Source organism: Vidua chalybeata, chromosome 8, assembly GCF_026979565.1.
Source record: "Vidua chalybeata isolate OUT-0048 chromosome 8, bVidCha1 merged haplotype, whole genome shotgun sequence".
In the NCBI taxonomy this organism is placed as follows: domain Eukaryota; kingdom Metazoa; phylum Chordata; class Aves; order Passeriformes; family Viduidae; genus Vidua; species Vidua chalybeata.
Window position 1 is genome coordinate 10,812,076 of NC_071537.1, and position 22,747 is coordinate 10,834,822.

At 38.3% G+C, this 22,747-nt stretch overlaps 1 protein-coding gene across 2 annotated transcripts in view; it reads left to right on the forward strand.

Moving 5' to 3' along the window:
- The window catches only part of SORCS1 (sortilin related VPS10 domain containing receptor 1), a 259,695-nt gene that overhangs the window by 114,143 nt on the left and 122,805 nt on the right, over window positions 1-22,747 (forward strand). For both annotated transcript variants that reach the window (XM_053949503.1, XM_053949505.1), the window contains exon 3: window positions 2,247-2,346. In XM_053949503.1, the coding sequence (XP_053805478.1) occupies window positions 2,247-2,346 (100 nt within the window). The remainder of the gene's footprint in view (window positions 1-2,246; window positions 2,347-22,747) is intronic.

The window sequence follows — 22,747 nt, forward strand, 5'->3', positions numbered from 1 at the left end:
TTATGGATGCCTATCTGCTCTTGTATATATAACATTTTCCCCCTCTACCCCCCGCCCCTGTTAAAATTAAGGGTAATTGTAACGTGGTATAAAAGAAAAAGCTGGTAAATGGGAAGGTAGAAGGAACAGCTATTATCAGTTTAGAACACAATAATGAGAGTAAGATCTAATAGTAGCTCCTTTGATTGCTTGTGAATTCGTTCATCTGCAAAAAAAATGATGCTTTTCTAAGCTTTTAAATCTTTCAGTTTCTTTTATGGATGTTGACAGAAGCACACGCTTCCATCTGTGTGGAGTGTTACCTGTAAATAAAGCTGTGAATGCAAAACAATTGCCTAGAGATTTGAAGTAAGAAGTGGCTGGCAATTCTGAGATTACCATTTGCAATAGGCTATTGACATAACTTTGCCTGTGTTGTGGCAGGGGTACTGGCTGTGTTTCTTGAACACTTTCAAAGCAAATTTTATGTCTCAGATTTTCTTTGCTCCTATCCCCTTTTGAAGGATCCCATTTTGAATTCATTGTCACTGGTATAAGAAAAAGCAGTATTATTTTGTTGATATATTTTTCCGAACTCAGCAGGTCAGATTTAGTCCTTACTATCTTTGCATGTCTTTGTCAGCTTGAACTTCACAAAGTGTAGCTTTTGGGGTTTAGACAGAGAGCAGCAGAAATACTCATTTCTGATAAGACTGGGTGGTGAGGTGGGGCAAGGTAACAAAGGGAAGCTGCAGTCCTTGGCCAGGCTGTGTTCAGAATCCTTCTGTGGATCCCCTCACCCAGATGCTGGACCATCTCTGAAATATTTGGTAACAGTAACAACCAGCACAGTATCCTACTCCTCAGTCCTCTGAGGAAATAGCTCAGTTAGTTTATATGTGCTCCTGAGAGAGATGACCTTATAAAGGGAAAGATCAGTCAGCAGCTGAGAATTTGACATTAATGTTCTAAACAGCAAAGGTCATACATGCACACAGGAGGGCGTGTGTTTATTGGACGGAAGGAGAAATCTCTAGACATAAATCATAGGGCAGTTGTTATATGAGCAGGCAGATAGTGCGAAGGCTTCTATAAAGTTCCTATATAGAAAGATTCAACTTTAATGCAGATTCACATTTTACTGCAATTCATCTTTCATGGATAAAACCCTCAGCGGCTGCTTTCTTGTTTTATTCATGCAAAATCTGAAATCTCAGAAAATATAATATGAATGTAGGTATGATGCTTGGTTCAGAATTGTTCCACCCTCCATATTCCACAAAAAAAAAAAAAAAAAAAAGAGTAAGCATTAAAGGTCTTAAATGCCTTTGTGAATTTAACCACTGTTGCCCTGATAGGAGAGAACCTGCAAATAATGAGTGCCAAGACTTTATTTCATAATGTCTGGCCTTGGAGTGCTTAGCAAAAGGGAAAATTCATGTTACTGCTTGCAAGTGAACATTTGTGCATGTTACAGATGAGATACAGGAATATGTTATCCTTTTGAATGTCTGTTACCCAGATACGTGCTCCTTTCTGCAATTTATGGATGCCAACCCTACTGGGCTGGGCTGATTATCTAAATCCCTGGGATACTGGGACAGAATTCAGGCAAGCATGAGCTGCATAAGGAACAGAACCTCTGCTGATGATTGATCTTGGTTCCAGTCACGTGTTAAAGAGTAACTCCTACAGGAACACTGGACAGTCTTATTTGTTAACAGTTTTCATTCTACCCCAAGACATGCAGTCAGTGTTTTTATGGGCAAGCCTCATTTCAGAAATATTTTACTTTCTCAACTGAATTGTGGCTTTTAAAACAAGAAAAATGTGTCCATCCTTTCTGCTAGTCAGTGTCAGAGAAGGTACTTTGGAATACTCTGAGATGATCCATCTTAAAAATATCAGTCCAAGCTTGGAGTATATGATGAATTGATAACCTTAGTCTCTTGCTGTCTGCTGTTTGGCATTTCTGACAATCCTTATCTTCTGAATGCAGAATGTAGCATTTCTTATTGTGCATGTTTAAGATGCTTTGGGAAGATGCTGGTTGAATTTTTCCTAATCTAATTTAAATGCAAATTATAAACACGCACATGATGCTGTGTGTATATAATTAAGTATCATTATATACTACATGAATCATTGAAAAAGCTCTGGAGAGCCATTCTGCTATTTAAAGCATGACTTATATTGAAAAGCTGCCAAGTGACTTGTGGTTTTGTGATTAAGTGTTTGTACTTATAAGAATCTCTCTTGAATTGTAGGTCAACAGATTATGGGACAACATATGAGAAACTGAATGATAAAGTTGGTCTGAAGACTATTTTGAGCTACTTGTATGTTTGCCCAACAAACAAACGTAAGGTAGGTGACAATGTGTTGGCTCATTTTACCTTTATGATGCTATTTCTGCCCTGGAGAGCTCTTCTAATTTCCTCAAAAACTGTTACTGTTTAAGTAGCAGGAATCTCTCTGTCACTCTTGCCTTGAAAAAAAATGTGTTATTTATTAAAATTGTACCACCTATACCACTTAGCAGTAATACTCGAGGGAAGGATGGCCATGGACAGGTACCATACATGTGATTGTTTGCTTACCTTCTGGATGGTGTTGATTTTGTTCTCTGGAAGAGAGAGAGACTTGTTAAAATGGCAGAAATGCATCTACAGTGACCAAATTGTATGTAACATTATTTGTCTTTTAAGTGCTCCCAAAGGTGAACTGAACAGGATTTGACAAATTCCTGCAAAGAAAATGTCTTCAAAGCCCAGAAGGTTTTAATCATTCAGACACCCTAATGACTAACACTTTACTATGAATTTATAATGCTGACACATTCATGAAAGGAATCTGGAGGCCTTCTTTGAGATACCTTTTTGACAAAATTTCTTCATTTTCTACTCCTTGTTTCTTAGCCCTTGAGTCACTACAAGCAAAACTGAATTGCATTGGCAGAAAATATTAGTAGACTCAGCTCTAAAGGAGGCTGGGTGTATTTAGGTAGCTGAGGTCACTATAATGCTGTTCTCACTATACTGAAACAATTATGTGTTCTTTAAGACAGACTGTGAAAGGAAGAGGTGGCTGTCCTAACCAGAGAGGATAATGCTTAGCAGTTTAAATTGCAATTAAATGGCCCCAAATTAGTGGAGAGATGTCATCTCATTGATACTGACCCTTAAGAAGATGTGAAGCTCTTCTCTAGGAGCTGAAGAATGAAATTATCAGATCACTTAAATGTCCTTCACCAAGTCAACCAACATGCAGGCTGGCATTGAGAGCCTTCATCACCTCTGGCTGCATCCTGCACCCTCCCACTCCCTGCCCTTCTCTGCCACTCTTGTTTGTGTAGCCATCTGGTGAGCTGGATCCAGGACTGACCTGCCTGAAAACTAATCCCTTTCCAGCTCAACAACTACATAGATGGAAGGAAAAGGCTTTCAGGCAGAAGTGTGGAACTATCTTTTCTAGCAGAAGTCTGCTGTAAAGTTGGCCTGTAGTCAATATGATCCAGTGCCAGAGGAAAACTGCAACACCTGGGTTGAGAGGACCTAGGTCTGGTGGAAAGATTGAATTTTTCAAAGTTTATTTTAGCAGAGCAGAATTAGACTCTCAGGGAGAACTTCAGGAGGCCCTCCTTGTGCTGTCTGTTTCGGTAGAACATCAGGCCATTCCACCAATAAACATTTAATTTTAGACACCCAAGTAGTCCCCTGTGGCTAAGAGGGCATAGAATGTGTCCACACTAAGAATACTTCTACATGGAAAACAAAAATACTGAAGCTCAAGGTCTTTATTATACCTGCTGTGGAATGAAAAGCTGAAGAAAACATATTTCAAAGTTTTGCCACCAAGGAAGAATCTATGGCTCCTAAAGACCTGATCCCCTCTCCTCTCCTGAAACTCTCATAACCCTTTCAGAAACTCTGATCACATTGAAAGTTGCATCTTGTTTCACTAATGTGGGCTGGGTGGATAGCTGCAGAAATACTTTAAAATTTAGGACTCAAATCCTCTAAACTCCGTGAGTTTTATAAAACTTGTGCCCTTCATGTGAAGGGTTTATACACTGCTGCAGTTAGTGTTGGGCAAATGCGAACAGTGTGTTTTTCCTAAATATTATTGTATGTGGTGATTTCTCAGACTAGACCTGCAGCCTTCAATGTCATTTGTTCCACAAGGCCTTCCTTAGCAGAGAGAAAAGGCTTCTTCAGTAGTGGAAAAGAAAGTGGTGCATTTTTCATCTTGAAGTTATTAGATGAGAAACCTTGCTACAGCAGTGATCTGTAAGGGGGGTCAGCATATACTTAACTTACTGAAGTTGCCTTGTTTTGGAAAAAAAAAAAAATTAGTACATATTTAACTTTTAGGAGTAGTTCCATTGAAACAGAAGGTAAATTTTGAACTTAGCTGACTCAGGACTGATTGCTTGTAATGAAAAAAAAGCAAGTGTACCATTTATGTAAGTCTTGTCTCTGCAAAGCGGAGCAGTTAGAACAGTGAACAGTAGAATGCATGTAATTGGATTTATTAAAATAATTGATAGATTTGTTCATGAATTTCTGATTATTTTCACATTCTGGAAATGAACAAACAACATCATGTTGAATAAATTGTTTGTTGTAATTTATTTGCTCTTCTCCATCTAGAAAAAAAATGGGTCTATAAATACGCAGTATTTGCAGAGCTTCCCACAGCCCATGCATGCCAATTTATTTCTAAAAGCTTTTGACTTCCAATTCATGTCTCTTTATTGAACAAAATTAAATCCTTTAACCAGACATCGCAGGCAATGTCATATTGCAAAAGGATGCTTGGGAAAAAAAAATTAGAACAAAGTCAATCATTATTTACAATTTAAACTGATGACCTATTGCTGTTGTTTAGCATTTTTCTGAATTACAATATTTTCCAAAGGAAATGACAAAAGTGGTTACTAACATAGTGATGTATAAGTCCTGGCAAAGAGAAGTGGAAATATTTTTTAGTTTTCTTTCCTTTTACTGAATTACTGTGCTACCTGGTTGTATGACAGATGACACAGATCAGGGGGTAAAAAATGTACCACATGGATCTTACCAAAGACACAGAGCCTGTTTGAGTATTTGTCAACAAGTCTCCAGAAGAGATATGTGCAATGTGCAATAAATCCCTAGGCTTAGGTATGTCAACATTGGTTTATTTGTTAGGTTCATAGAGCCTTCTGTGATGAGAAAGAAAATTATTTGAATGCTTCTACATGAAGAAATACTGTTAGGGAATAATGCGGATGGGTTACAAACGAAACTAAAATATAAATCCAGGTGGATACCTTGAAATTCTGTTTTCATAGAAGCGTGTTGTTAATTTTCCTAGAAACTCACATGCACTAAGCTTTGCAGTCTTTCTCTATAAAAGTCTTTCAGATAGGTTTTTTTTACTCATTCCATGGAAAATCATAGGCATACATACGTAAAAAGTGAATGGGTCATGGTGGGGACTCCAGAATTTGTTTAACTGGAGGTTTTCTCTGACTCAAGAAGGGCTGCTGGCTGATTTAGATGCTGTATCCTTGTAGGAAGCACACTGTGTTCTCTGCAAAGAGCCAGTTTATGCAGCCCATTCGTTCTTTGTACTTTGGAGCCCCTTGTATCTGTGTATCTTCAGTTAATTAACAAATGCTGGGTGATAGGATCTGCCAGTGACTTTTATGCTATTAATAGTCCATCAGATGTTTCCTGTGGGCTTGTATTTTTGTGGTAGTGTTTGTTTGTTTGTTTTACTTTTTCTCTCCCTTTCCACAGGCCTGCCTTGATTTTTTTTTTTTTTTTTTTTTTTGCTTTATTGCTCCAACTGTTCAGCTTTTAATTGCTCTGTGGAAAAGTGTTACCTTTTTTTTTTCTCTCTTTAAAGATGAATGGATTACAGATGCCTTCATCTTCATTAATATTCACTGCTTGTGTTTATCACCTTTATCACAGTGTGCTAAGCATTGTCCTGTTGAGTGTATACCACCAAGATAGCAGATATTTATTGTAAATAAAATTGCTTGGGTTTCAGTACTGGCTAGATCCCCAACTACTTCAAATTTATTTATATTAATGAGATTTAAATGAAAGAAAATTAAAGGAATGGCAGCCTAGCCTTCTGTTCTTTCTAGCACTGGCTGATAGTTCTGCACAGAATTGTTGGCAGAAGTTTCTATTAGTCAAGACAGTAGGAAAATTTACTCTTATTAGCTGAAATGGGAATGATTGATTGCTACTTTCTATCCTGTGGTATTAGGCAAGTTGATTTGCTTTAGGGAAATTCTGTTTCTGAAATGTAAACTTCCCCTCTTGTATAAAGGGTAAGACCTGGAGCTGTGTGCTTTTACATTTGCCTTTGTACCCACTCTTCTAAGGGGTGTGGAAAATGTCCACAGAGGGGAACAGTTCCACCTGGCATTGCTGTTTCTCAGGAGCCTGCTTATTTTCAGTTGCTAAAAACAGTTTGGGAACACTTCTAAAAATTCTATTTCTGACCTGCTTCACTATGGAAACTTTCAGAACTCTGATGTGAGGGCAGGTGTTGATTTTTTCAGTCAAGATAAAACAGTTATTTCCAGCCGTGTCCTCCTTGTAGCCTCCGTAAATCTTGGTGTGAAGGCTGTCAGTTTGTAGTGGAGAGGTTAGAGCTCAGCAGAGCTCTGGGCAAACCTCACTGTGGACTAAGTCAATCCTGTGGTGGTCAAGGGATGGCATCCTTAGCAAATTAGGCACAGTGGGAAACCAGCCTCTGTCAGTCATACCAGTAGCACATTGTGTGATTGCAGTCCACTATTGCTGAGATAAAAGCAATTATTTTCTTGTTCTCCTCTTTATATTTGTAAGGAAAGGTCCTTGTTAGCTGCAGGCTGTGAGTCCAGCCTTCAAAGAGACAGTCATAAGAGACCAAAAAGGCATCTGTGAATGGTTGGAATTGTTTGGGGTTTTTTGGTCGGTGTTTTATTGCATTTGGGTTTGTGTGGTGTGGTTTGTTTTTTTTTTTTTCTTTTTCTTGCTTTCTTTTTTTTTAATGTTATAGTGAGCAGCAGATTTCAAGGAGGTGTTTATTGAGAATGTTTTCATACCTTTTTAAAGGGAAGAACCACCTTGTCCTGCAGCGTTTTGGAGATCAAAACATAAATTTGTTCAAACAGAAACTTCTGTTTGGATTAAATGCTGTATAACACAGGATGGTGCATGAAACGTCTCCTATGTTGTGACCACAATTAATGATTCTTTATAGCCTCATAATTTGCTTCAGAGAGATTATTTTTCTCTAAATACAGTGGCCTAAATCTGTTTCATCCAGCAGTTTGAGCTAAAGATTTCACCTTATCTTAAAAGGGTTGAAATCCTGAACCTACAAGAGATTATCTTGGACTGCAGGGGTGGTTCAATGGATAACACTGTACACATGGAAACAGTTCACCACCCATGGGAAGAGGGATGTGTCACACTGAGAATTAAGAAGTCTTTAATTTTCTGCAGTTCAGCAATAATGATGGATTAAGTTGACTGCTTTACAAGCCTCTGGTGGTGGTTGCTGGAAAATCTGATAATCTTGGGATGTCCTTGGGTTAATGCAATTACAGTTTTCACTTTTGCTTGTAATACCTTTAGATTCAAGAGTAATTCTAGCTGTGAACCAGATAAACAAGTATAGACTTTATTTCCATTTCAGAAGACTGTCTTTTCTGCCTCCCATCTCACATGCAAACAAGAATAACTTTTTACTAGGAAGGTGGACTGTTGCTCACATCTGTTGGATATGATCTGGCAGTTGGGTAGTTTCTCTGGAGTCAGTGAAGATGTGTCACTGTAAAGCTGGTGCTGTCTTTAATACAGAGTTCGTGGGGAAACAAATAATTAACAATCATTTGGTCCATGTTAAGAAACTGAAGGCAGAGCCTCATCTTTCAAAGTGAATATTTTTACTTTTGAAGTGTCTGGCAGCATCTGCTACCAAACTTTCTGATTCATGGCTGCAGTACACGACAGCTCTCACAACAACCATTACACACAAAGCCCTTGCCATTACTCTATATCCATATCTCTTCTTGGATATAAAGTGAAATCAAAGCTCATTTATTCCACTTCTGCTCTTGTAAGCCTATCAAATATAGTGGCAGTTTTGACATTTCCTCACTCTAAGTAGCACTACAGCATGCCTTTGTATCTCACAGAAGTCTCCAAGGGCACACTGGGTGTTGAAACTAATGGTAGGAGTGTATAAGCCACAGAATTCAACTTTAGAGTTTCAAAAGTGTTCTTTCCCTTCTGAGTCTGTTCCCTGTTTTCTGCAAACTGGACAATTAAAATTTATGCAAGATAATCTCTTGTTGAATGTCCTTCAATTCTTTCATCCCTTTTTAATTCCACTGTGATTTACCAAATACTCTGGAACAGATGATATCCCTTTTGGCAAGGAAGGATACATGCCAGCAGCTTAGAGAGCACAGGAGCAATATGTTGTTAGTTGCAGGCTGTATACAGGCAGCTGGGATTGATGGCAGAGCAAGAACAGACCTGTCTTACTTTCAAACTTGTAGCTCCATCCATTTCCATAAGTAAGACAGGCTGTTTAAACCAGGAAGAAAGCCAGATGCCATAATATTGATTCTTTTTTTTTGCTATGAAAGACTGGTCCCAAGTGGTTGAAAATCAGTTTGTTCAGTGTCCCATAAAGTTGGGCTAAAAATATGTACAGCAGGGTTTTTTTTCAGTTACCTTCTGGGTTTTGAGGTATTAAAGATACATTATTAAATCTCTTTTATCTCCTTTCCCTGTTTTGTTGTGGTAGGAACATACTATTTTTGGTCATGAAATTTGGAAGTTGTCTTCATACTATGTATCTTCAGAAGTTCACCTTCAAGGGAAAAAGAACATGATACTGTGACATAACCCTAAAATTGTTGTTTTGTGGCACTTTGGAAATGATAATGTAAAAAAAAAACCCAAAATGTTGTTTGAATGCTGACCACTCAACCCTCCCTTGCTAGGCCTGTAGCAGAGTACTACCTGTTCATTAGCAGATAGTGTAATCTGTAGGGTATGTTTGCCAGGAGATTATTGCAACTGCTCACTCCTTCTGCAGTCTAGATATGTTGTTATGCAGAAATAAATGATGAAATGACAGGATACTTGAGGGTTTTGCCTTCTGTCTAGCTGTGCTTGGAGTACAGGGAGAAGAAAGTGAAGAAAATAAACAAGAAAAATATTCTTGATTATGAAACTTCTGATTGATAAGTGCTAGTAAATGCAGAGAGAGGGGAGTGATGGCAAAGATTAATGGATGTAATTAGAAAGCCATCTACTGCTAAGAAAATGTGGAATTTGACTTGTATGCAAATAGCATGAGAACTAGAGACCAACAAATGATGACTCATATATCAAATTGAGAGTAAGAGGTCCTTGAGGAAGCAGCCAAGCTTCGTGGAGAAAATGGGTATAATTAAATGTCTGATATAAGAAAGATATTGCAAAAACCATGAATGGCCTTTTCCTTTTGGTGCTACTAAGTGAAAGGCTTAGGTTTCTTGTTGCAAGGACAAAGAGAAGTTTTCCAGAACCAGAATAATAATTATGATAATAAAACCCAGCCAAATTTAACACAAAACAGATAATTCAAGGGTCAAAACTGACTGAAAATAAGGCACTGTAATCTGTATCTTTTCTATTGTGTCTTTTGATTTCCATCTCTCCACCTCTTTCTCAACAGCAGTCAAAAAAGGAATTAAATCATTTAAGAAAGGCATATAACTTGTGGAGCAAGGAAAATATAATGCTTATCACACAGCTGTGAGAGCAATGGCATAGGGAGGCTGTGGGTGGGAATAAACAGAATTAATTCTATTTCAGTCTGCCATGACGTGGCTTTCAGATGGGCATGGGTCTCCCACAAATTTGCACAAACTCAGTTTTTCTGTGGAGGAATCTCTTCTACCATGCTCCGAAGTACTGAATTGTGGTTAATGTTCCTGTAAAGGTAAATATTTTAGGGATAAGTGAGAGCAAAGGAGAGAAAGCTGTTGAGCAGAGCAATGACAATGGCAATAGTTGGAGGCAGTGCTGAGGGTGGTGTTGAGGGTGACATTAACCAAGTAGACCAAAATACATTCACAAAGATCTATCAGAGGAGTTCTTGCTGTGTATTCTGATTTAGGGGATCAAACCCTAGACCACTGTTCCTAAGCATTTTTTCATGCATAGGGGAGGGAAATCAGACCATGGTGAATGTTCAGGGCACACTTGTACCTTCACAGTGTTTTTCTGTGCACATTTGCTAAGAAGAATACGTGAGGATTTGAGAGAAATACTTGGTAGTAAATTTTGAGTGTGGCCAACTGTTACCATAAATCTGTCAGCCAACACACTTTTGTTGCTTTTTCTTAAACTGACACTGCAGTTAAAAAGCTGGTGAAATATTTTCAAAAGATAATGTTTTACAGAAGCATTTAAATTAACACAGTATTTGACAAGCAAAAATCAAATTTGCAGTTTTCTATTGCATATAGAATATTATGAATAATGGATTTTGTTATTTAGAGAAAGAAAAAAGATCATATTGTTTGAAAGCACTTATTCCTAGTCAAAACACTATTTTTTTCTGCTGAGGTCATCTAAGACTTTTCTGTCTTGAAGAGATTGATGTTAGAATAACAATGTTTTTGGTGTGAAAAGCTGAAGCCATTTTGTTTCGAAATGTTTCCTTTTAACATTCTTTAGAGATTTACCAAGATAAATTTTACTGAAAACAGTGGAACATAATAATGGTACGTAAATTACATTTTTAATCACTTTGCTGATTCTATTGTTGTTAAAAGTCTGCTCTGAACAGCTTCAATTCAAAACACTGAATTCTCCACTGCAGATATGCATTTAGGTCTCTCTTTGACTCTGTGTAAATATAAAATCTCTTCAGTCTCCAGTCCCATGTACCTAATTCCTTCATTAGAGGTAATAAGGAGAATTAGAAGGGAACTGTGATCTGGTCCTTGCATTACAAATTCTCTGTGTGCAGGTGTTTCTCAGGGTTTTGTCTCTCTTGTGGAGTGATGAGATGCTTATGTGTTTGTTCAGTATCTTTTTCCACACAGACCAAAGACAGACAGAAAGCTGTGGAATAAGTTCTCCATGCAACTGCACAGTTGCCAACAAAACCTTAATTTATGATGCCTAATCTTAATGCAGAATTAGAAGATGTATCTTCATCAGATGTGGTTAAAAAAAAAATCATGTTCCCCTGGTCTAGGGCTCCTTTGCACAGCACATTGCACAGGGTTTGAATATTATTTTTCTGTGTTGTTTTTTTTTTTTTAGACAGAAAATATTTTAGAGGATTTAGCCTTGTGTATGTGGTCTGGTTGCTGCTCTCTCTTTGTTTCCTCATAGGCAATTTCTGTGAACTCTTGAGCATGTTGTGTGCTCTGGATGTAGCTTTCTGGTGAAGACAATCCATTAGAAGTATTCCTTAATAATAAGCATGGCAATGGGCTTACAGCTGTTCCTGGACATTATGCAGCTCTGAAAACACAAAATCATATTATTGTGACTCACCCTTCTGCGTCAAGACCAAGAGTCTTCTGTCCTAATTATAATTTAAGAATTTATAGGAAGAGATTTTTTTTTCTCTGTGTTTGAACAGAATCTGTTCCTTTGGGTTCTGGTGAACAAGTTGTCTTCCATTTATTACTAATGGTAAATAATCAGTGTAATAGCTTAGCAAATCTGAATGACAGCAGTTTGTGCTTAGCTTTTGGCAGTGAAGGAAGAAACACAAACACATCCATATGTCCTCCCTAATGCCATGTTACTCAGCTCCCAGAAAGTAAAGAACAATTGCAGATGAACCCAGTAGTATCAACTGGGGAAGAAAGTATGGCAGTTTCTCTGTTTCTCTGCTTCTACTTGAGTCCTTTGCTTATTTATTTTTGGGTTTTTGTTGTTAATAGGTAGTTCAGGAGAAATATTGTCAGTCCTAGTTTATGAATGAGATCAAATCTATGTTTTTCTAAGGTCAAAAAATAATCAGCTGCAGACAGAAACTGAACACAAGATTTTGGTTGAAATCCTAGCCACAAAATCATATTTTCTCCTAATTCTTGTGATTCTGGAAGATCACAATCTTCCAGATCTCCTTTTATGCCATTTCTTTCTGAGAGGGAATCGCAAACTGAAGTTCATCTGTGCAAGTTTGTGCCCTTCATTTGTATTGCTTAAAGATATAAACAAACCCTATCCCAAAAAAAAAAAAAAAAAAAAAAAAAAGGTGCAGAAAGGAAAGCATCAATCATTTGAGCCTGTTTGGCAGTGTAGCAGTAGGTTATCAGGGAGGAATGGAGGAAGCTAGGAAGCTTAATTCAGCATTCAATGATTCAGTGTAGCAGTGAACAAATCATTGCTGCTCCAGACCCCTGTGTGCCTAACAGCAGTGGCAATATTCCTTTTTAAACTTGTTCTCTAATTTCTCTGATGAAAATATGTCTTGACATTTCAAACCTTGGAGCTGACAGCTGTCTCCCAAGTCACACTCCTTGTTAAAGTGTTTCACTGTTCTCTTTCTGTACTACCTCTACCAGCAAAACTTTTCCATGTGCTCCAGGATGCCAAACCTTTCTTGTTGCTGCTGTTTCAAGTGTGTTGCTGCCATTTGCAAGCTCTCACAGGAGCATTCAGTAAATTACCACCAAAGACTCCCATTGTTGCAAAGAGACTGACCTTCCCCCCTTGGGCACCAATTAAAATCTATTACTATTTTCCCATCGTACTTGCTGTAATTGGAGCTCTGGCTCTTTGCCTGGTAGAACTTGTTGGGTTTTCCTCTCCTTTTCATTATTACTGAAACTTTTCTAAAAGCAAGAGTGAAAATTCCAAACCACATATGTATATACCTTGGGGACAACAACAACATTTTAATGAGACTTTTAATTTAATCTCTCTCTCACTTGTCATCAGGAATATAAGAAACATCCAAGTGAAAGAATAGATATGTTTCATATGATGATATGACTTATTGCCTTCCTCTTTTTGCTCTCTTCCTTCAGTTAATGTGCCCCAATTATTTTAAAGAAAAGGTTTTCCAGCAACTGTAGGACAAACATGCTGTGAGCCTTGCTAGTAAGAATACTGTGCTCTGAAAGTTGAGAGGAGCAAGAGCTGTGTACCTGACAACTCTCTTGAGCCTCAGGGCCTGTGCTTTCTTGTATGCCAATACACTGGATAGATGTACCTTTCTTCCTAGAGTATGTCTGCAGCTCACATCTCTAAATAAAATGTAAAATAATATCGATAAAAGCATTTTTCTCTCCTGGTGGTTGATAATGATCGAGCAGTCTATCTTAACTGGCTAGCAGCAAGTGCTGTGCTTGTCACAGCCTGCTCCTGTGACGTTAGAACCACTAAAATCATGCTATGTACAGCTGCTCTTATGTAAGTGGCTGCCACCTCAGTGTCTTTCAAGAGTGAATTTAAGCCTACCCTGAAGGTGAGATTTGCAAACATGCCAAGCCTGTGCTAAAAGGAAATTCAGGGAGGAAAAAAAAAACAAACCCACACTTCTTGGTGCTTTGGGATTCCCTTACTTTCAGTGAGGATAATCTAAGCTAAAAGTACATGATTGATACTCACCAAATGGTTGATGTGGATCAGACAAGTCAGCCATGAAGTGGCTCTTTGAGGGTGTTTCTGGTGTTTGCAACCAGGCAGGACCTGCAGGCAGTCTGAGTTTCATTGGTTTTTCCACCATTTGGACAACAGATGTACCGTAACAAGTTTGCATGTTTAGCAATGTAGCCTTGTGGAGCTAAGTCAGGAGGAACTGAAGTTTAAATTCTTTCTATAGCTAGGTCCCGAAGGCACTGTAGATACAGCCAAATCTGTATACAGTTTTATTTTGCTAGGGCACCTCCATGACAAAACCACCCCTGGACAGAGGAGGAGGATCCCAGAGTGATTAAAGTTTAGCCTTGGAGTCTGGCTCTCTTGCAGCTGACTCCTACAAGTGATAGGCTGGCACAGCCCAGGCTGTCCTTCAGCTAATTCAGCTACCACCAAAAGGGGCACAGACTTCAATGTTGGTTACAACAGCCTGTCAGGAGCTTGGAGTGCTCCTTGTGTGACTACAACCTGTGTCACTGTGTCTCCACAGACGTCAGTATTCAAGTTAACTGAGTTATCTTCATATCTGTAGGAGTGGAGAGGTGACTTTAACAAATGTAAAAAAAAAAATAATCTCTAACTTCTTATTTTTTTACCTGCTTTCTCATTTAACACATAACTGAAAAAGCTGCATTGAAGCTTTACACTTGAAAGAGGTAGCTCCTGACTTCAGCAAAACAGAAATGTATTTCACTGAAACAATCTCACTGAGTTTTTTGGGGTGAGGTGCTGTATAAGTGCAAGCAGTTTTTATTAATAGTCCATTCATGTGCATAATAAAAAGTATGTTCCCACTATAAAGAAGGTTAATATTGTTCAACATATCTACATTACAGCCATACTAAAGCTATGTGTATATGTTCTCTTTGGAATTATATGAATAGGTGCTACATTATACTATACTCACTTGTGTATTATTGCTGTGTGAGAGATATATGGTCTCTACTACTTGAGATGGAAAAAACATGTCTTTCAGTAAAAAGATACTTCCTATGCCTGCTGCACCAATACTTAATGAAATTGTGAATAAGTGAAGAAGATTAATCAAAAGAAAACAGGGGAGAGAGAGAGTTTAAAACCAAAAATCAACACCTTCTCTCTCTCAAAGTTTATCTGCTTTCAAAATCCAAGCAGTGGAAAGGCTGTTCTCTCCTTAAAATGGAAAACCTCAGAAAAAATAAATGCCTCATCCTTCTGAAAAATCCATGCCTAAATGTCATAAAATACTACTCGGTAACCTGTCAAATCATTCACACTGCAGGCTGTTGTGGTCCAGCTTGAGTTTAATCTAAAGTGAAATAAGTCCACCTTTCTTCCTTCTGGGTCAGACTTTCATGCCAGGTGGGTTCTTTGCTGGGGTTCTCCAGGGACAGGGTGGCTGTGACCACAGGCAGCGCTAGTGGTGGTGAGTGTGTGATGAAAGGAGTGATTTTCACAGAGGGTCAGGCAGGTGCCCAGCTCTCAGCCAGGACCTTCAGTGAATTTTTCTTGAAGTGAAAGTCTCCTTCTTAATGTGTTTCAATCCAGAAAAAATATTCCACCTCACTGATTTGTGGAGAGTAGGAAAGATAAGTTTGTCCCTTGGCTGAGTACATGGAAGGGATCTGCAAACAAACACACACAAATACAAAAACACCTGGTAGCCTGTCTCAGCTGGCATAAGCTAACATTTTTAAGAAGCACTGAAATAAACAAAAAAAAAATCTCCATTTCCTTTCTCTATTGTACCTGAAATATCTATTCTTCTAGGTCAGAATGTATTTGGACCTCTCTAACAGCAGGTGGTGAAACTGCAGTAAGTATTTGTGAGGAAAGTTAGAAGGAAACCATCTCTTTCTGAAGCTACAGGGAAAATTTAGGCAGAGAATGTAATTAGCTAACCTAAAACATGCCTGGGAGAACAGAAATTGCCATCATTGTTCCTGCACAGAGTTTTGAGAACTTCAATAAATGCAAGTGATCAGCAGAGTAATTTTAAGTGTAGTCTGGAGGTCTGCAGTAGAAAACCACAAGAAGCAGACCCAATAACTACAGCAAAATTAGAAGTACTTTTTTCAAGAGGATACTTAACTTAGTTCTGTTAGTATTTGTCATAAATGTCTAATCCATAGCAAGGATATTTGGAAAGGGTAAGTATATATTATGGTCATTAAAAGGCAAATTTGCTTACACTTCAGTGTTCAGTTAGTAAAAGCATTTATTGACTCTTAAAAGCTGCATTTAGACAAGACTTTACATTTGAGAGAGAAACTACTTTCATGTGGCAACCAATGTTCAGATTCAGGAACATAAAGGAAGGGGAGGCTTCATCTCTGCTACCCCACCACCCTGAGGTGACATTGCTTTTTGCAGTGTTGAGGATATGCCCATTTAAAACCTGTTGCATGTCTCTGAAATCTACCTGTTCTGTGTAGTAGTGTAAGTTAAAATAGCTACAATAAATTATAGCAAAGCAGAAACCCAAAAGTTTTCTATGCAATAAAATCTGATTATTAGACTGTAGCCTTGTTAAGCTGAGTAATAATCAGAATAATTAATATGTTTTGCTCTGATTTTAATTGTGATTACAGCTGGAGTAATTTGAAAAATAAATGTTTGATTATCATGTTAAACAAGATTTTTTTACCCTTCTTAAATTGCAGTTACTAACGTAGTACATTATTGCAGTCTTTGGTGAAAATAAGAACAAGGTCCATTATAAATTAAAAATATGGATGTACAAAGAAGACTACTAAGTGAATTAGAAGGAAAACTTGGGAAAAAAAGAATCCAAGCCTGTCTTGGGAATGGTTTACAAGCTTTTAAATGCAAATTTATCAAATCTTTTTGTAAGTCATGGATCTCATTTTTAATCAGTATTCCACGGTTTGAAAATCAGCCACACAGGCTCTCACTTGGTTAACATTCATTTTACTAGTCTCAGATCTTGATCCAAATTCCACTGAAGTCAATGAAAAGGCTCATTTTGAATGCAAAATTAAATTATTCTTCTTAGCATGTCAGAAGAGCTTCCTCTTGCAGACTCCTGCCATTGCAGCACAGAAAACCAGAATAAAATATTTGGCAAGGTAGAAGTTTCTTTCTAAGCTTGTGGATGAGCCTGGTCTCACAGGCAACATACTGGCCTTCAGATCTTCTAAAGTATCATTTCAGTAAGTGTTAGGACCTGTATACCTTTGAGGTGTTACAGAAGTTACCTTGATAAATATATTTTTTTGTATTTCTTACATATTTGTACTCAAGCCCCATATATAAGCCCACATGATTAACATTTATTGGTTTCATATGCTACTCAGATGTCATTAGGGTTTTCCTACATACTGGTGTATGTTCTACTGTATTCAAGACAATTAAAAGACATAGATACAAAATCTTACTGGTAGTTTTGTAGACAGCTATGTACACACATTGGGAAAACAGTACTTCAAGACCAGAAAACTGATGGGAAGACAGAAAAGGTCTAAAACCATTAAATAATTTGTCTACATCTCTACAATCACTGGTGAAATGAGAATCTGAATCCCAGTGTAAATTTTGTCCTGTGAATTTGACAATGCTTTTTCCTCAGAAGGTTCTAAACTTAGTTAAAATGCTACTGAGAACATGTGCACTTGCTAAATCAGTGGAAGGTCAGCAGAATATGCAAGATTTATGGGGGCCAAACAAAGCAGGGCATCACTTGTGATAAGATTGAATCACATATGACTGTGATTCCTGGTGCTTGATTTTTCAATCATTAAAAATGATAAATTATCCTTTATCAAACTCAGCTGGAGGGACTATTTCTGAATGATGTCTTTGAACAGTTATTGGCATGTCTTGCAAAAATGGTAACATGAGTTTTTAACATAAATAATTTAGCCAGTGCATTCTAGAGATGTTAGTGCAGTGTGATACTGATGGAATACACACACATGTGTGTAATCATACATATTACAGATAGAGATAGACCAAAGAAGGAAGGATGGGCTTGTAGATGCTGATGACCAACTGTCCCAACCCCTGGAGCGTTCATCCCACAGACATTGCACAGTAGAGGACAGGGAAACCCTGACATGGATTTTCAGTTGGGAGTTTGCTGATGGCTCCCAGGCATTGCAAGATAGAGCTGACAGGCTCTATAAACAGCACAGATATGTTTTTAGAGAAGTCTCTTCTTGCTTATTTCCTCCTAGTCAGGGTTTAGGCTGCCCACTGGACCATGAAGCAGTGTAAGATCCTTTTGGCTGCGTGCCGTAGGACTTGTTGCAGTTGAATTGCGTGTCACAGTTTGGGTATCTCAGGTCTACTGGGTGACGTTCTAACCTGTAGATGAAGAGATCCAGCTGTCTGATCCTGCCCAATACTACTTTGCTTTATCATTGACTTCATCTGGGTTTTTTCTGAAGTCCCTGATGTCAGGAACTGTGAGGTTTATACATGTCTAGCTTCCAAGAGTTAAACAGGAGATGGGTTCCTTCTTTCCTTTACTAACTGAGCCAAAGTCTGCTGGCCTAAATTTCTGACAAGTGGGGAGACACAGATGGTGGATGCTCTGATGGTCTTCTCATTTCTTATCCCTTGTCAGAGTTTGGGAATTGTAACTTTCCTCATCAGAGCTGTGTAGCTAAATATAGCTACTCACTACAGCTACAGTAGTTACTTAGGTACTGCTATGAATAGGTTTATTTATAGATACTGTATTCTTTACTACAGATTTAGTAGGGGTTTGCCTGAACTCACCCACACTTAGGATCCTGCTTCCTTCTAGCTTTCCCTTCATTGCTGTGGAGTGAAACACATCCATCTGGATGTTTTGAACCAGCAAAACTCAGTGTCTGCCTTGCTCACTTCCAAATAAGTCACTGCATGAGCCTGTCTGTGGTGACATTGAGTCCTTTTCTGTGAATCAGGATTTATTTGCTTTTGAAATGTTAATGCTAGAGATGAGAGGAAGGAGATGTCTTCCTGAGCTGCCTTAAAGATGCTATTTTAGTGTGTTGCTGTGGATTAAGAGACTACTGAAGGGCAGCATGGCAAGTCCTCTTTGATCCAGATGACTGGCTCTGTAGGTGGTGGCCATTAGGAAGGAGGAACAACTCCATCCATCCTATGGCTCCAGCTGTAGGGAGCCATAAAGCTGGTTTATATCAGGCCAGGTTTTCTATGCAAGTTGTGTCAAAGCCCAGTAATTTTTTTTTTTTTTGCACTCCTGTTTCTAGCATGCCACATTTTCTAGCTGGCTACAGGGCTATGGCTCCTGTTCAGGCCTTCAGCACCTCATGTCTGAGCTGTTACAATGCCCTGACAAATGTGGCCATCTCTGATTCACACAGAATGTGGCTGCAGAAATCAGACACCTCGATTTCTGCTGCAGCCACAGGATGCACCTCTTTGGAATGCTCCCCAGCTTTTTACACTAAGAGTAGAGCTGCAGGTCTTCACTTTCCAGGCTTTGCTATCTTTGCCATACCTCACTGCTTATTAGGAGGTCAGCTGCTGCCTCCCATTAACCTGTGGCTCTAGACCCCACTTCTGCTTGCAGCCTTTTCAATTAAGTGCCTATGTATCTTTCTCAATGTGCCCATCATGCGTGGGAGGAGATGGTTTCTAAGGAACATCCACTGCCATATGCCAATACTTAAAGAATTCAAGGTTTTTCCAGTTTTCTATTTTTTTTCTCCCTTTCCCTTTCCCTTTCCCTTTCCCTTTCCCTTTCCCTTTCCCTTTCCCTTTCCCTTTCCCTTTCCCTTTCCCTTTCCCTTCCCTTCCCCTTCCCTTCCCCTTCCCCTTCCCCTTCCCTTCCCCTTCCCCTTCCCTTCCCCTTCCCCTTCCCCTTCCCCTTCCCCTTCCCCTTCCCCTTCCCTTCCCTTCCCTTCCCTTCCCTTCCCTTCCCTTCTGTCATTTATGGCAAAAAGAAACCCTTGATCATAGTTGGGTTTCAGCTTACTTTTCAGCTTACTTTTGGCTGCCTTTACTTTATGCCTTTGCAGATACTATACTTTGTGGTTCTCTGCAGCAACTGCTTTATTGATATTTGTACGAGTGGGAGCAACAGACTCCTGGACTATGATTGGACTGTTGTGATGCTGAGTTAACACAAGTAATAATTAAGTAGTTGGAAAGAGGTGTGAAAAATAATGAACCCGAGGGGGAGCAGGCAGTTACCTGCCTGCTGGAGTAAAAAGGAGAGAAAAAAATGAAAGAGGTGGAATCAGAGCTAAAGAAAAGAAAGGATGGAGTCAAGGTGGAGAGGAATTAAGAGGATTAAGAGGAGGGACTTTTCAGAATCATAGGTAGGGGGTTTTTGCAAATCAAGTTGATTATTTTCTTTCTTTGATGGGTGTACAATGCCTTAAAACATTTGCATTACATTCCCAGGACCTCCAGCTTAGATTTACATTTCTGAACCATCCTTTCTTTGAGGGGCATTAAATTCTCTGAAGAATTCAGGGCCAAGTCTACAAGGAGGGTTAGTACCCTTTCTTTTCTTCTTTTCACTATGCTGGGAGGTGCACACCTAATTAGGACTTAATTATTTAGCCTTCTGTATAGCAAGGACTTTATTATTTTTTATTTTATGTATGAAAGCTTGATATTTCATTTTTCTGAAATAAAAGAGATGGAGGAATGTTTCCTCCTGTTAACTTAGGGTCAAAAATTTGTTTGATTTCCTCCTATATGTCAGTTGTGTTGAGACTCAAACATTTTACCATAAATTTTTATTAAACTGCCAAAATTTGCAAAACAAAGCAATGTTTTGTGACACATCTTTAAACAATTCATTTTGAAGTAGATAAAACGTTTAGGCTTTCCTCATTTTTTTTTTTCCTTTTTTTTTTTTTTCCCTGAAGATGTTTCAGATTAAACTGGTGTTTCTGAGATTTCAAAGATATGTGACTTAACAGTGGTTCTCCTGAAACCCACAAAATATTTGCAACAAAAATACATATTTCTGCTTGTTAGAAACTGGAACTCTTTATCAGCCAGCACAGTCATAAAATGTGGGCTTTTCCTTGGTTCTTCTCAACAAACTGTGCCATGCATGTAACTTTTTAAGAATCTGTCATTTCACCTCTTTTCTTCCTGTTTTTGATTTAGATATGTGGCTTTATCCCTGTTTAGTGAGCAATTTTTACAATAGGGAAAATAGGGAACTTACTATAAAACTAGCGAGTCAAGAGGCCAGTCTGAATAAAATCTCTCTTACCACTGTAGTATTTAATATTTTTTTTGTTTTGTTTTCCATCTGTCGTTGCTTGTATACCTGTTATTATCTGTAGGAGCAGTCAGGGCCTTGCTGTAGTTGAAGGCCCATATCTGGTTCATCGTGTCAAGTGACACAGGATTTTTCTTGTCTCAGGAGGTTTGTGCACTCTCAGCTTCTCATCTCCCATATATCCATGCTGGTTTCATCCACATCCAGCTGGTTTTTGTGTGAAAAGATAAGAGAAGCGAACACAAACAAAACTTGCAACTACCTCAAATGTTCTTAAAAGGAACTCCAGGGAAAACCCTATGAAACATTATCTGCTAAGCCAAAGCAGCTCTAAATTCTGTCCGAGAGCTGATTATTGCTGGGTATTTCAAATCCTGTCTGTGTAATTCTTTCTCTGGATTCTCTGCTAATCCTGCACCTGCTCTTCCTAATTCCAGCCTATTTAGGGATATAGGCAATCTATTCTGTTTACTGGTTCATTAATATGTCTGGACATGGCCTTCCAAACCTGTACAGGGTGTGTAGGATTTCTCTGAGGATACAGATGAAATCTGCTGAAGTTGTATTGGAGGAAAAACAACTTCTAAAATGTAGCTTCATCATTCAATGGTCTGTATAGTGCTGGTCTTGCGCATTTTTAGGCAGTGTTGGAGGAATTTGTCAGAGGAATTTTATTTAATATCTTTGAATATTACTTATAACGATTAACTGTTTCTTCAGTCGCTGAGTCCTCAGGGCAATGGCTTGGTGCTGCAAATAATGTCTGCTTTTGGAGGGTTTCTTTTCATTAACACTGAAAATCATGTATTTTTCCCCTTAAAAAAAAAATGCATGTGCCCTGAAGCCATTTATACTGATTGGAAATTTACTCGGGTAAATCAAGTAAGACCATCTAGTAAGACATATTAAAGTGTTGACCAATTTGTAAAACAAACCTTTCCTTCTTAAAATGCTGTGTTTGCACACAAATATTTATGTGTGTATTTACACACATACGTTTTTCTAAATATGGGAATATCCATTATGTGAAATAGGTTAAAATGATTTTAACTTTTTTTTTTTGTTGTTATATTAGCTTTTTTGGTTTTTATGGAACAGGATTATTAGGACATAAGGTCAATGTGGCTTCCTCCCAGCAAAGTTTTAAGTTAGCAAAACTCATATAGTATATTCTAGAAAGAGAAGGGGGTCAGATCATCACCTGTGTGACTTCTAATACATAGTCACAGATACAGTGAAATAACTTCCACAATGCCTGTAACCTGTGCCTCTCCTTTACCTGCTGCCTTTAAATTTCCTTACACTGATTTTATCCATGAGTAACAGTATAGAACTGTAGTCTCAGACAGACATGAAGATCTCAGTTAAATAAAGAGTTTACCAGGCTGATAGGTGCTAATAGATTGATTGGCATCAATATCCATGTATGTGCTCTTTGCTTGGCAATGCAAAGTGGCTAAGCTTAGGTCAAAATAAAAAAAAAATAAAGTCTAAGGTATTGGGGATAAAAGTATGTTCACAGAAAGGGAAATGCCTCAGGTAACACACAGTAGATTGTTAAGTGGAGATGAATTGGCTGGAGATTTGCTTCTGACTTTTCCTGGTGTAACCAAGATCAAAACTGGGTGATGAGTCTTAAAAACACCATGAAAATGTGACTAGATTTTGTGAAGTATTGATTTTTAGTGTAACTAGTTATCCTTGAGAATGGACCTCTAAAATGAGGTAGAATATAAAATTTTTCCATTTCGGGGTAGCAGAATTTTAGTTCTCGTATCTTGTGATCTGTAGGGCATGGTGTGGAAACTGAAGCTGGATGAGAAATAGGCCTGAATATAATATTAAAGAGTATGTAACAGAATATCTGACAGTTTCTCACTTCTGCAGTCTTGACTCTTGCAAGGCA